At 40.4% G+C, this 13,301-nt stretch overlaps 1 protein-coding gene across 1 annotated transcript in view; it reads right to left on the bottom strand.

Moving 5' to 3' along the window:
* TSPAN2 (tetraspanin 2) overlaps positions 1 to 10,577 on the bottom strand; it is a 60,470-nt gene extending 49,893 nt beyond the window's left edge. The window contains exon 1 of the mRNA XM_034414238.3: positions 10,331 to 10,577. Within this exon, the coding sequence (XP_034270129.1) occupies positions 10,331 to 10,399 (69 nt within the window). The 5' untranslated portion in view covers positions 10,400 to 10,577. The remainder of the gene's footprint in view (positions 1 to 10,330) is intronic.
* Positions 10,578 to 13,301: the final 2,724 nt, after the last annotated feature.

Below are 13,301 nucleotides of genomic sequence, written 5' to 3'. Positions count from 1 at the left end.
TCTGCAACTCCTTAAATAAGAGGCAACTTTTCCTGGAATCATGTGGCTGCTGCAGTGTTATCCTGAGAAAGGAAATGGTCCATATAAGGACTTAACCATTAGTGTTGTGTGTGGCGACCCACACACTCCAAAATACCTTTTTGCTTTTGAATCCTAACACAACAAACAATATAAAAAGTGGGTGTATTAGAAACAAATACTAATATTTAGTCAAAAAACAGTGATCTCAGGTAAGAGAGAAAAGGCACTGTAAAAAATATATATTTCATCAGATCATAAACCAATAGAATACAGGCATCTTTCCATACATACATACATAGTAGCAATAGCACTTAGCCTTATATACCACTTCACAGTGCTTTACAGCCCTCTCTAAACAGTTTACAGAGTCAGCATCTGGGTTCTCATTTTACCGACCTTGGAAGGATGGAAGGCTGAGTCAACCTTGCATATATTTCAACAGTAAAAAGAAAGATAATAAATTTACACAGTCATATACTTTGAGAATATGCAAAATATTCCAAATTCTTTAGAATAGTCCTGGTCATTTGGGCAAGAATTGTTATGTCTTACATAATTATATTGAAGTGCACCTGAATGACAGAGAGAATGATTTGTCTAACACTGCATCATGGTTATTAAAAAACAAATGTACAGGTAGTCCTAGTTTAACCATCCTAATTGGGATTTGAGTATTCATCACTAAATAGCTGTTAGATGACACATCATGTGGCCACTCCACTTGGCAACAACAGCTTTGGTACTCATGAATGAAGGCAAATATCCATGTCCCAAGATAATAATGCAGGATCCAATCTGAGTTGGTCACTGAGACCAGAGGTTTAGTCTTCCAAGCTTTTGGACTTGGAAGTTCAAAAGCTCAGAAGATTAAACCTGTGGTCGAGGTGACCGACCCAAATTGGATCCTGTAGCTTTGGTACTCTCAGTTGTGATCGTTAAGCCAGATCACACTGTCATTAGGTGAGGGCCTTATGCTTCTCCTGTCTTGCTGCACTCACCTCCATTTCAAGTCCTTGTATCCCCAAATCTGCCCCATTTCTGACCTTTTGGCTGCCCTATGCTCTGCCTTGCACCCCTACCAAACTGTGCTCTGCCATCTCTGCTGCCTCCATTTGACCTTCACCATCTTCTTCCTCCCATTACTGATGAGGTGTGCCAGGCCTGGCCTTTCATGAAGTAGCTGCTGGTTGTTCGAAGACTTCTTCCTGAAGCTTCAAACAGGTTTCCTGAGGCAACAGGGGGAGCCAAAAGATAAGTGATGGGGGGGAGACAGTATGGGGAGAACTGAAGTGCATTCTGTGGTCATAAATATGGGCAAGTTTCCAAATGCCCAAATTTTGATATCATAATCATGGGGAGATTGCAACACTTGTAATCTCAAGAACCAGGCGTAAGAATCATTCATTCAGCACCATCATAACTGGACTGTTAAGCAAGGACTACCTGTTCGTATGTTGGTGAATAGTAAAAATCCAAAATCCAAAACTGGCATAGCAGACTGAAGGTCTTGCTAGATCTAGCTATTGTATAATGCTACTACTAGCTATTGTATAATACTATTACTATAATACTAAGAATCTATTCTTTCTTTCAAAGAGCAACAGAGATAGGATTCAGACAAGAAAAGGCTCTAGAAATTTCCCAGTCTGCTGCTGGTTTTAACTCCTGAGAACTGCAAGGAGTGTAGATGGAGGTTTCCTGAATTTACCTTAATGGTACCAAACTGGTACCATTAGGGTAAAATTGGCAGAGGAAGAATAGTCAGAAACATTAGATATAATTAGCTTTGTTTAGTTGTCTAGATTCATTTTTTTGGTTTATTTTCATTGTTTAGATGTCTAGATTTCATATAACTTGGTTTAGCATTCAATTCCGCAAGGATTTATTCCCTTGCATTTATTAAATATAAATATACTTTATTCACTGTTAGTTCAGTTAGTTCAGATTTCTACTAGGCCAGTTGAAAACTGCTTAAGCCGATTTACCATGATAGAAGGCAACATAGAACCATTTGTTTATAAGTTTACTCCTAAGGAGGGTGGGGAAATGGGAAGGGAGATTCCAGAATCTAGAAAAAAAAGGGGAGGTGGCATCTCCCAACCGAAGAACAGGTGAGGGTAGCCCAGTTACCAGTCCTGAGTAGAACTCTTTCACCTGGGGAAACAGTCCCATTCACACAAAGCAAACTTTACATAAGAAAGGTGGAGACCTCAGCTCAGGTTAGATTCAACAGCATTCTAGGAAAAAGCTAAAATGTTCCTGTTGTGTTCGGCAGCCCCGGCAACTGGGGACGCCACCCCGTGATTGGCCAAGAGGCGTTGCCGGGGCCGCCGAACACAACAGTTCCCACTTTTTCCTGCCTCCCCTCCCACCCCATAACTAATCTGCTTAATCATTGCATGAATCTGCAGAGCAAAGATACGGGAATTCAGCTTCTGCTTTGGAGAAGTAAGGAAAGAGAGGTGGAACAGATCTTATTGTGCTGAGAGCAAGAACAAGCACCACCATTTGCATACACTGGCAAAAATATCTGGAGCTTGCCACTGGGAGTTGTGCTGCAGATCCTAATCATCTCTATTCATTCAAAGAGCATTATATACTCTCCAGACTTTAGGGAGAGAACAACTATCACGTCTGTAGAGGCCGCTTTAAAAATCCATTTTTAAAAAACCCAATTGCAGAATAGAGAAGGACATGGCAGGACTCATTTTCAGAGCAAATCACAAAATATATTCTTCATCCTTGAGTTAAACCTGCCTGCTACAATATGAGTTAAGTTAAAACGGCTTTCTGTCATTTATGGTTAAGAGTGCTGTAGGAAGTCAGATACTGTCTTAGCAAAGAGGAAGACAATCCATGGATTATAAAGCAGGAATTTTGGTGGCAGATTTTTTACCTTCAGAATTAAGAAGTCTTATTCTCAAAAAGATGGGGGGAAAATGGCTTCACTCCTTCCAATCACATCATCCTATTGCTAAATGCTTTCCTGAAGCCTTGAAGAAGGTCAAAAGACCCCAATTCTCAAATGATGTCCACTTTTCTTAGCACACCAGGTGAACCAGGTTATTATAGGAAGATAGTGGGCTGGGAAAGCATTTGGATATCCATCCTTCTTATCAGATCTTCACGTACAGGAAAACAATAAAAAAACCTTCTCTCTTGGTGATATGTTGGAAATCTTTGGTCATCACAATAGCTCCAATAATATTCATCCATCCATCCATCCATCCATCCATCCATCCATCCATCCATCCATTTCTCAAAGTCTTAAATGTTTCTCTGTGGGTAATTTTGGTAATAAGCTAAGTAGAAAGTTTGAATCTGTTCTTACATGTTTTTTTTCTTAAAAACAAACCAAACTTGACTTGTCCAAACCTTTTTACCTTCCAGGTTTCTGAATATCACATACTATACATCAAACAGATGGAACTTCAGCTAAGTGCCCGCTTCTGAATGCCTTACAGTTATCGGTGTGCTTAAATGGATTAATGTCATTATTTGAATGAGGTGCTGCTGCTCTTAAAGCAATGCAATTAAAAGCTTCTTGGCCACAAAATATGTAAAGCACTTTGTTTTCAAGAATATAAGAAGAACCTCAATGAATCAGGTCAAAGGGTCCATCCAGGCTAAATGTCTGGGTCACACTGACTATCTACCTGCCTTTAGAAGTAACAGCCCTTTTCTACTGTCACTTTCTAGCAAAGACAATTTGAAGAATGTTACCTGTGATTAAAGCTAATTATCTTCCAGGACAGGCATGAAGATTTCAAAACATGAGGCTTTACAAAGAACTAATAAGTCTAATAAATGTTTTGATTTACAATATTTTGTGTAGAGGCTCCTGCAGGCTGGTAATGATTTTCTCAGTATGTGCTTTGAGGAAAACAATAGAAGCATTTGTGATACTTTTTTTAGAGTCAATTTTTTTAGCACATACCCAGCCACTTCTTTTTTTCTACAGGCAGTAAGTCTTGGTGAAAGAGCTCTAAGATTTAGGATGTCTACAAATGATACCTAGAAATTTTCTTTGGAATTAAAAGAACTTTAAAAGCACAGGTGTTTAATTTGTATTATTCTGTTGTTTCATAACAAATTCTTGTTGAGACTTTATTAGGAATCCTGTTCTGAGAGTTAGACTTTTATTTTCTTTTTTCAAAGAAGCATATCCATTCTGAAAAGACATCTGGTTTGGTTTAGAGGTTAAGACACCAGGCTAGAAAATGGGAGATTGTGAGTTCTAGTCCCTCAGGCATGAAAGCCAGTTGGTGGCTTTGGGCCAGGCACGATCAGCCAATCCACTATCAGCCAGAGTGATTGTAGGGAAAATAGGATGAAGAGGAATACTATGGATTTTCACTACCTTGAGTTATTTATAAAAAATAATAAAGGTGGGGTAAAAATAAATAAAATAATACTAATAATTGGTGGGATCATAAAAGAGAAACTAAAGAACTAAAGTGCTCTGGGACTTTAGAATTCAAACCAACATGCACTTGCCACATAATACCCAAGACTTAACAATTGTCACTAAGGAAGACAAAAAAGTCTGGGTAGTGGACATGGCAGTGCCTGGAGACAGTAAAATAGAAGAGAAAGAACTGGAGAAGATAACAAAATACAAAGATCCACAAAAAGAAATAGAATGACTCTGGCAAAAGAAAGCAAAGGTACACTTATGGGATCACCACTTTCAGGACTTATAGTGGAGGTAGTTATGCAACATCTAGAAGCCATAGCATTTCCACAAATACAATCCAAAATATGGATCAGATATGTACACAATTTCACCATAATAAAAAAGACCAGCTAGAGAACACCCACAGAACCATCAACAACATCTTCAAAAGAATTGAGTTTACCAGAGAAGAAGAAAACAACAACTCACTGTCCTTTCTGGACATCCTGATCTGCAGGGACCACAATGGCAGACTAGAAACACAAGTAACAAAAAACCCATCCACACCAGTTAAGTGCTCTACTACCAGAGCAACAACGAAAACTCCCACAAGAGAAGCTGTGTTATTTAGATAAGCACAAACTCACTGAAGCAGCTCTGAGCAGCAGAAAAGGGAAACAGAGCATGTGTACAACATATTCCAACAAAATGGATTTCCATGCAACTTTATCAAAAAGTGCTTGACCCACTCAACGCAATATAGAAGAACCAACAGAAGTGCTAAAAAGAATAACACTACCATACATCAAGAAATTTCAGAAACTACCAGACTACTAATGTGTTTCCCTGAAAATAAGCCCTACCCCAAAAATAAGCTGGGGGGATGGGCATGGCCAGCACGAGAGGTGGTGAGTACACGAGGGCCAATGGTGTCTGGCACAGCCATAGCCCTCCAGCCCCTTGGTTCAGCACAAATACCGATAAGTTTGAGCATGGAGGCAAAGGCGGAGAAGTAGAAAACAGGTGATCCGAACATGTTGCATGGCTGCCTAACTCACGAGGCTCACGAGAAGCTTGAGCAGCAGCACTGGCAGCAGGCAGATATATGGAGGATAGGGGAGGCAAGTAATCTAGACGCCCAACATGGGTGTTTGTTCGGTGCAGCTGCAGGCAAGCCGAGAAATAGTGGGACGGAGTGGGCATCATGTTGGGATCGCCTCTGCCTCAACCTGGCTCTGCTGCACACTTTTCGCCCAGAGGCAGATGAAACTTTGCTTGCAAAGGGGATACTTTGAAATGGAGCTAATTGCTCTTTTTCAAACCATCCCCTTTGCAAGCACATGAAGCTTTGAGTCGCTGTCATTTCTCCCTCTGGGTGAAAAGTGTTTGGTCACCTGTGGGGTGCTTGGGAATGGACCAAATCGCTCCGTTCCCAAGCGTCCCATAGGCTTCCAAACACTTTTCATCTGGATGGAGAAATGACAGAGACTCAAAGCTTCATGTGCTTGCAAAAGGCATGGTTTGAAATGGAGCAATTATTTCTGTTTCAAAGTGTCAGGCAAAGCTTCGTCTCCCTCTGGGTGAAAAGTGTTTGGCAGTTACCATTGGCCCCGCCCCTTCGTCCCATTGTCTGCTTGCCCATGGCCTCAATCGTGGCCAAGCTCTCGGCACACTCTGGCCTTCACTCGCCCTGCCAGGAGGCCGAAGAGCCCCCACAAGGCCAGCAGCAGCATGGGCAGCCGCTTGGCGGTCAGCACAGTGACCGCCATGGCCAAGAAGTGCCCAGGCTATGCCAGCAGAGAAAGGAAAGAAAGGAAAGAAGTGGGCATACTGCTACACGAATATGACAAACAGTGGGCAGAGATGGTCAGTGCATGTTTTGGACAGCCCAAAAGTTACTTCACTGAAGATATGGTATGTTACAGGTATTTTTTTTCTATTCTAAGGGAAGAAAATCCAAATGATTTAAAAGCTCAACTGACAATAAGCTTATCTAAAAGTATTAAGATTTCTACTTGACCAAGGCTTCCATAAAAGCAGAAAATAAAAAAAAGATTACCTATTGTTTTCAAACTACTAGCCCCTGCCATGTTATCATATTAAATAACTTTCTAATTGTTTCCATAGCACAATGTTCTTCTCCATGCTATTACAACAGTCTTACTATAACACACTATCAGCCACAGTTCAATGGCATTTTCTTCTCCTGTCCACACAGCTGTGAGGTAATAAGATCAAGCTGAGCAGTCATTCTCCATGTGTTTGTTTAATGGAGTGTCACATCCCACCTACAGCTTAAACTTTCAGCAAGGCTTTGCAAAGAACAAAAGAAATGTCCAAAGCCCTTGCTTTATGCCCACATTTCCTCTCTGCAGACCTATATTTCAAAAAAGCTGTTTTTTTTTTAAAAAAGAAAGGCCTGGGTTTTCAGAGGGATCGCTGTGATTGTCTCTGAAAGCAGAAACAATGTGGTATCTTGTGTACCTTAATGATAAACAAACTGATGATGACAGTCTAAGGATTTGTGATTGACATTCCACTTCATCAGATAAATGGAGCAGTTAGTGAACAGGAGAGAGGATGAATGCAAGAGCTACTGCCAAGTTTCCGAGGGGGTTAAAGGAGAGCACGGTCTGTGCATCAGACACAGACAGGAAAGAGTTCTTACTAAGAGAAAAAAAGAAATAGTACAAACTATTAGGAATCCTGCTATGACCAAAGGATGTAATTTTGTACATGGCAATAGTAGGCAGAACCCTGGAAGACTTTACGTTCATATTTCAAAACATCAGCTTTCTAGACTTTTTGAGTAGGACTGTAAGCTCAAAATATATGGAAAAAATTTGTTCAAAAACCGCAACCAGGAATGCCATGCAGGATTTCCACATGTGATGTACAGGGATTTGGTACATTTTCCCCTCTACAGTAGAATAAACTGTATTACCGCAATTGGCACCACTAGCTGAGCAAACTTAAGTCTTTGTTTAGCTTTCTAGATTTGGGATGCTTGTAAATGTATATGTGTGTGTCTATAAAAATGATCTTTGAAAACTCCTGTTTAAGATGTCAATGCAACTGCAGTTCTCAGCTAACCTCACCACTGCAAGCCCATTTTCAAGAGGAGAAAGACAATACAATATATACAGTATATCAAAGTTCAGGTCCCATAGGCTAATCACAATGCTTTATTATTATTTTTTCAAAGAAAATATTCCTATTTTTAGGAATGTTCAAAGGCCATGCATTATAAAGGAAATTCATAGAAGAAAATGGCAATGAATGCAAATATTGAGTGTAAATTATATAATGAATGGTTATGGTATTCACTTTTGGTATACCCTTTTGAGATATTAGAAAAACGGTTTGCATATACATGGAGGATGCTTTTCTTTGTTGATCCTAATCTAATTATCTACTTTTTAAGGGGTAAACAAGGAATAATAAACATAGATAGGTTTTAGTTTACCTGTGACAAAATACAGACTTTTCTGGATACGGGTGTTTGTTTCTTGGCAATAGCATGCCAAGCTTTGAGAGATTTTATGTTCATATTTTGTATGTAGAAAATTAAGGCTGTAGTCCTATGTAAATGAAAATGTCCCTTTGAATTCAGCAGAGGTTACATTTGATTAGACATGCAAAACCATATTCTGTCAGACTGCAATATTTCTATTTACTCCATTGATTACTGACATGATGCAAAGAGCCACAATCAGGGCCTCCAAATCTAAATATGTAATGGAAAAGTCACACTGGGCAAGTGCATATTTATGAGATCCAGGTTTATGTAATGTGTACCCATATTTATAAATTCAGTAATGACTTCCTTATGAATTGCTTGTTTTTCTATCTCTTTAAATTGGTGATCAGCTGCACTGTTCAAGCACAGAAAGCCACATAGCTCCGGAACATGTTGATAGTAAAGAGTGTCAAGGATTAACAAATGCGCCCCATTGTGGTTGTTTATTTCTTTTGTTGTTTCTATGGTTTCAGTGAAGAGGGTTTTTTTTTTCCTACTAAAGTTAATGTTAGTATGAAATAAGATCAATACAGAAGTTATAGAGTGATGTTTACTAGCAATTAAAGTGATGTTCCTTTCTTTAGAATTGGGGATAAAAAAATGAAAGGACATTCTTTTATTAATGGAAACAGTCTGGCTGAGACATCAAAGCACTGGATTCTTTCATGCTCACTGGAAAATTTCAGAAGCTTAATTCCAACACTTAGCAAGATAAAAAGCAAACTTATGTTAATTATATATCTTAAAATGAACTCGGCCTCATGGTTATTCCTTGACTCTGTCAATAGAGCTGTTGAAATTAACAGATCAGAAATGTGATCACAACGCTTGAAGCAGAATATTAGTCCACCGAACATATGATTCTCAAAAAAGACTCTTACTATCCCCAAAAGCTAATCATCAATAAGAAAACTTGATTGCAGATTATAAATTAATGATGTTATCTGGGGGCTTAATAAAGATAACCAATTGATGCCAGTCAAGGAAAGAGCTCTGCATGCTTATTCTTCCCCTTGACATCAGAAGCCTACTTCAGTTTACATTAAAAAAAACCTACAAAAATAATCTAAAATTTCAGTTTAAAAATGCAGAAATTTTAACTAATATGGGTGGGTTAAACAGTCATGATGGTGGCCACATGATCAAAGCTCCACCCCCTTTTTTACTGCATGTGACCTATGTCAAGAACTCTGTGCAGTCGCGGCTGCCATTTTGACTTTTTTGACCCCTCAAATATACTTCTGTTTAACAGAGATATCTTGGACAAGAAAGTATAATAGTAAAAGGCAAACTAAAATATCTCATGCCCAAACTTCCAATAAATCATTGTGTACTAAGGCAGCTTTCCATCTCTGCCCCCCCCCTATGAAGTTTTAGACTATAATTCCCATCATCCCCATCTAGCACTATCTTAAGGTAAAGTTATTAGTCTGGGTTAGCATTATTTAAGGGAAAAGCAGCTCTCACAAAAAATCACCAAGCTGATATATTGTAGCTTGGCTTCTTTGCAGCGTTTTGACCAACACTTAGATACAACATTTCTATTTAAGACTTATAAAAGTGGCTTTTGACCAACTTCAGATAATAGGAAGAAGAATCCTCTACTCCAGTATTTTGGAGACACACCATTGGGAAGTCTTGGCAAGCTGATCTATATGTCCTATGAGGATGAAATTATTGTTAATCCACCTAAATTCTTGCAAGTCCCCCCTTCTGAACTGTCAAGCACACCTGTGCCCAGCATCTTAGACAGCCTCTTCCTGCCCTGGCTAGGGAGGATGGGAAATGTTATCCAAGATGAAGTGGCTTTTATCATCACGGGTGATATGGTGGGATGTTGCTAGCTTCTGAGGAAGGCCACTGCACACCTCAGTTCACCGTGTACAAACGCTTACTTCCAGATAACCCTCTAGTCTGCGTGTGCAACAGCTACTGCAGGGAGAGAGGGACCCACAGAAGCGGGAATCCCAACACCAAAAAGAAGCCTGCTTTCCCCGTTGCACAGTTGTCTTTTCGTTTATTCCCTGCTGAGCCCCGAGGTTCCAACATCGCTCGCCTTTGTTGTTCTTATTTCGGATTATAACCCAAAGACGCGGCGAAGTGGGTGGCGAAGGATGCTCGGCTGCAGGGAGCAGCGGGAAATTTGGCGGGCTGGGACGGCGCGGGCTACCTGCACAGCGGACAGCGCCGAACAGGTAAGCCCGATCAGCAGCCGCCCCACACGGAGGAAGAGCCTGGCACGAGGTCGTTTCTCTCAACCTCACAGTTCCGGCTCAACAGAGCGCGCACACGCACGGATACACAGGCACTTGCAGAACCGGCACCCCGGTCCCTTTCACCCCCCTTCGCCTTTAGCCCCCGAACGCCTTCTGCTCCTCCGGCCCCGCACTGACCCAGAAGATGAAGTTGAAAAGGAAGAGCAGGAACTTGACGCAGCGCATCCCTCCTTGCACTCGCCCCATGGCAGCAGCGGCTCTTCCTCGCGTGCTTTCTTCCTCCTTCTGCAGGCAGCCAAGAACAAGCCCGGCGATGATCCCTCTCGCCCAAGAAACCGCGGCAGGCGCCTTTACCCTCTTTGCCGCTTTCCAGCCTTGGGAGGGCGCAGGGGCGGAGCCTGCGAGGAGGAGGCGGGGCGGAGCTGCGGGTTGTTGAGGGCCCTTTGACCTTCCGCTCCCAACGCCCGGACTCGGCTTCTAATGTGAAGAAAAAAAAAAAAAGGCTCGAGGGGCCCAAGAAATGTGGCAGCCTTTTCTTTTTGTCTTAACTGGGACGGGACGAGATGCGCTTTGGCGGGAATCGTGCCAGCCTTGAGGCAAAATTCTTCTCGTGGGAACCGCCTCCAAGATTACATTTTGGCGCTAGACTCATTCCTTGATATCGCACCTCCTTTGCCTGTCCTCTTCAGGATCCGTTTAATTCTATTAATGCTTGTCCAAGACATGTTTCTGACGATAGATAGATAGATAGATAGATAGATAGATAGATAGATAGATAGATACCCCTGTATCTGATGACTAGGCTGGGAATAAAAAGCTACCCTGTCCACAGAACAGCTGTGTTCCCACAAAAGACAGTGGAACAAAACAAATTCATCATTTTAGCCTACCCTGACAGTTCAATCGAGCTGCAGAAAACCGGATTTTTTCTGCAGTTTTAACTGTAGTTAAATGCACGTGTCCCGGGAACATAGAAGAAAGTTTGCAGCTGCAAACGTTGATGCTGTTCTAAGATACTTTTCTCATATTAAAAATAAAAAAAACTTTCAAAGCTTTCTGCAACGGATTTTATTTTCCTAGGGAGAAAAATTGGCATACAGCATTACGCACAGCATCACTTTTCTACTTGTGACAATTTTTCATTTTACACTAATACTGGATAGTTTTTTTTTTTTTTATTTGATTTATATGCCGCCCTTCTCCGGAGACTCAGGGCTTACAATGCGTTAAGCAATAGCCTTCATACTTTTGTATATTTATACAAAGTCAGTTTATTGTCCCTCATTTAATCTACTTTAGAAAGGATGGAAGGCTGAGTCAACCTTGAGCCTGATAAGATTCGAACCTGCAGTAATTGCAGGCAGCTGTGTTAATAACAGGGTGCTTTAAACCACTGTACTACCAAGGCTCCTAGTACTAAAAGAGGTCACTGCTTTTAATGAATATATTTTTAAAAGGGGAAATAGTCTCAGCATGTAGTTGAAGATAGATTTGTATGCCTAATTACCACAATAATATATTAAAGTCCGTGGTCTGATATCTAAATTAAGGTAGCAATTGGAATACTGTTGGTTTATTTGGGGACTTACAATAGTATTTGGGGAGTCAGTAGTGATTGCCTAGATAAGTCCCTGCAGTTTTCTTGGCAAGATTTTAAGAAGTGGTTTGCCACTGTCTCCTTCCTAGAACTGAGAGAGAGTGACTGGCCCAAATGGCTTTGTGCTCAGTGCAGGATTAGAACTCCTAGTTTCTTGCCTGGTACCTTAAACACTTACACCAAACTGGCTCCTATAATAACTCAACCACATATTCCCTAATTTAAGAAAAACTTGACCCATGAAGACAAGTTCTGGCCATCATGCTTTATCACAGAAGGGGCTAAATTACGACTGCTGAATCAGCCTGTTCTCACCTCTGCTGCTTTTAAACCATGTGCTGGGAAGGCAGGGAATAATGGCTTGGATTTCCTCTCAAAGGGGAAACACAGGACAGGAAAGAAGGATGCAACTGCTTGCCTTTCCATCATCAAGAGGGAAGGAAAAAAAATTACATGGTGGCTGCTCAGCTGGATATTTGGACTTGCCTGTTTCATGGTGGGACATGGCACTTCCTGGATCAGGTGTGACATATCCCCATCTCAGAACAAGCAATTCCCATTTTAGGAATCATTAGCTGTGCTAAAAAGTTCTCATGCTCACACATCCCTCTTAAGTACTGTGGCAAAATAAAGGCTAGCATGGAGTTTGTTGATCTAAATTTTGTAGGAACCCTACACATTTAAAACAGATTATTTTAAAAGATACTTCAAATTGTTATTTTTCAAGGTCATAGAAGGCAGTGGAAATGCTCAATGAGAATGTGAGATGACATGAACAAATGCATGAGGACTAGAATGCCTCAGTATAGTCTAACCTTTGCTTATCTCAAAAAGCTACGAATAAATATAGAATAAAGAGATGCTTTGCCACCAAACTAAAATTCCTAGCAGAAGAAATGTTTTCATATAAGGATTTGGTGTCTGCACATAGAAATGACAGAACATAATCTGCAATGGTTTATATAGGAGGTTGTTTTGTGCTCTTAACAATGCTATGTAGTTTGCTTCTCAGAAAAGTTTTCTGATAAAAGAGGTCTGCAATCTGGAAAGTTTCATTATCTGACATGTAAACTTGTCTAAATGTTAAAGCTACATCCTTATATGGACAAACTATCATTAAAGGATCAGCTCAGACCTTAGTCTTCCTGTATATGCATGAAAAATCATTGCTGAATTATTCTTAGTAAAGGCACAATTTTAAAAACACATCACCCTCCTCATTTACAGTTTAAGTCTAAATTTTAAAAAATTCCTTGCTTAACAAAGAGATATGAAGGACATGAACAACTTGCATCATTTAATGATATTTAATTTGGTTCAGATAAACATTGCTCAACAACTGAATTTGGTTGATAAGTTCTATAACCTTTCCCACATGATGATGTCATTAAAATCCATTTTCTGAACCCAAAAGTTTATTCAGAGGATCAGTTACAGAATAACAAAATTGAAAATGATGTTTTCTAGTCCAAACCCCTCAAGCAGGAGATCCTATACTATTCCAGTTAAAAGGCTGTCCAATCTCTTCTTAAAAACCTCTAGTTTTGGAGC

Source organism: Pantherophis guttatus, chromosome 3, assembly GCF_059756535.1.
Source record: "Pantherophis guttatus breed Tessera chromosome 3, ASM5975653v1, whole genome shotgun sequence".
Taxonomy (NCBI): domain Eukaryota; kingdom Metazoa; phylum Chordata; class Lepidosauria; order Squamata; family Colubridae; genus Pantherophis; species Pantherophis guttatus.
Note: the sequence above shows the minus strand (reverse complement) of the source record. Positions and strands in the feature narration are given on the sequence as shown.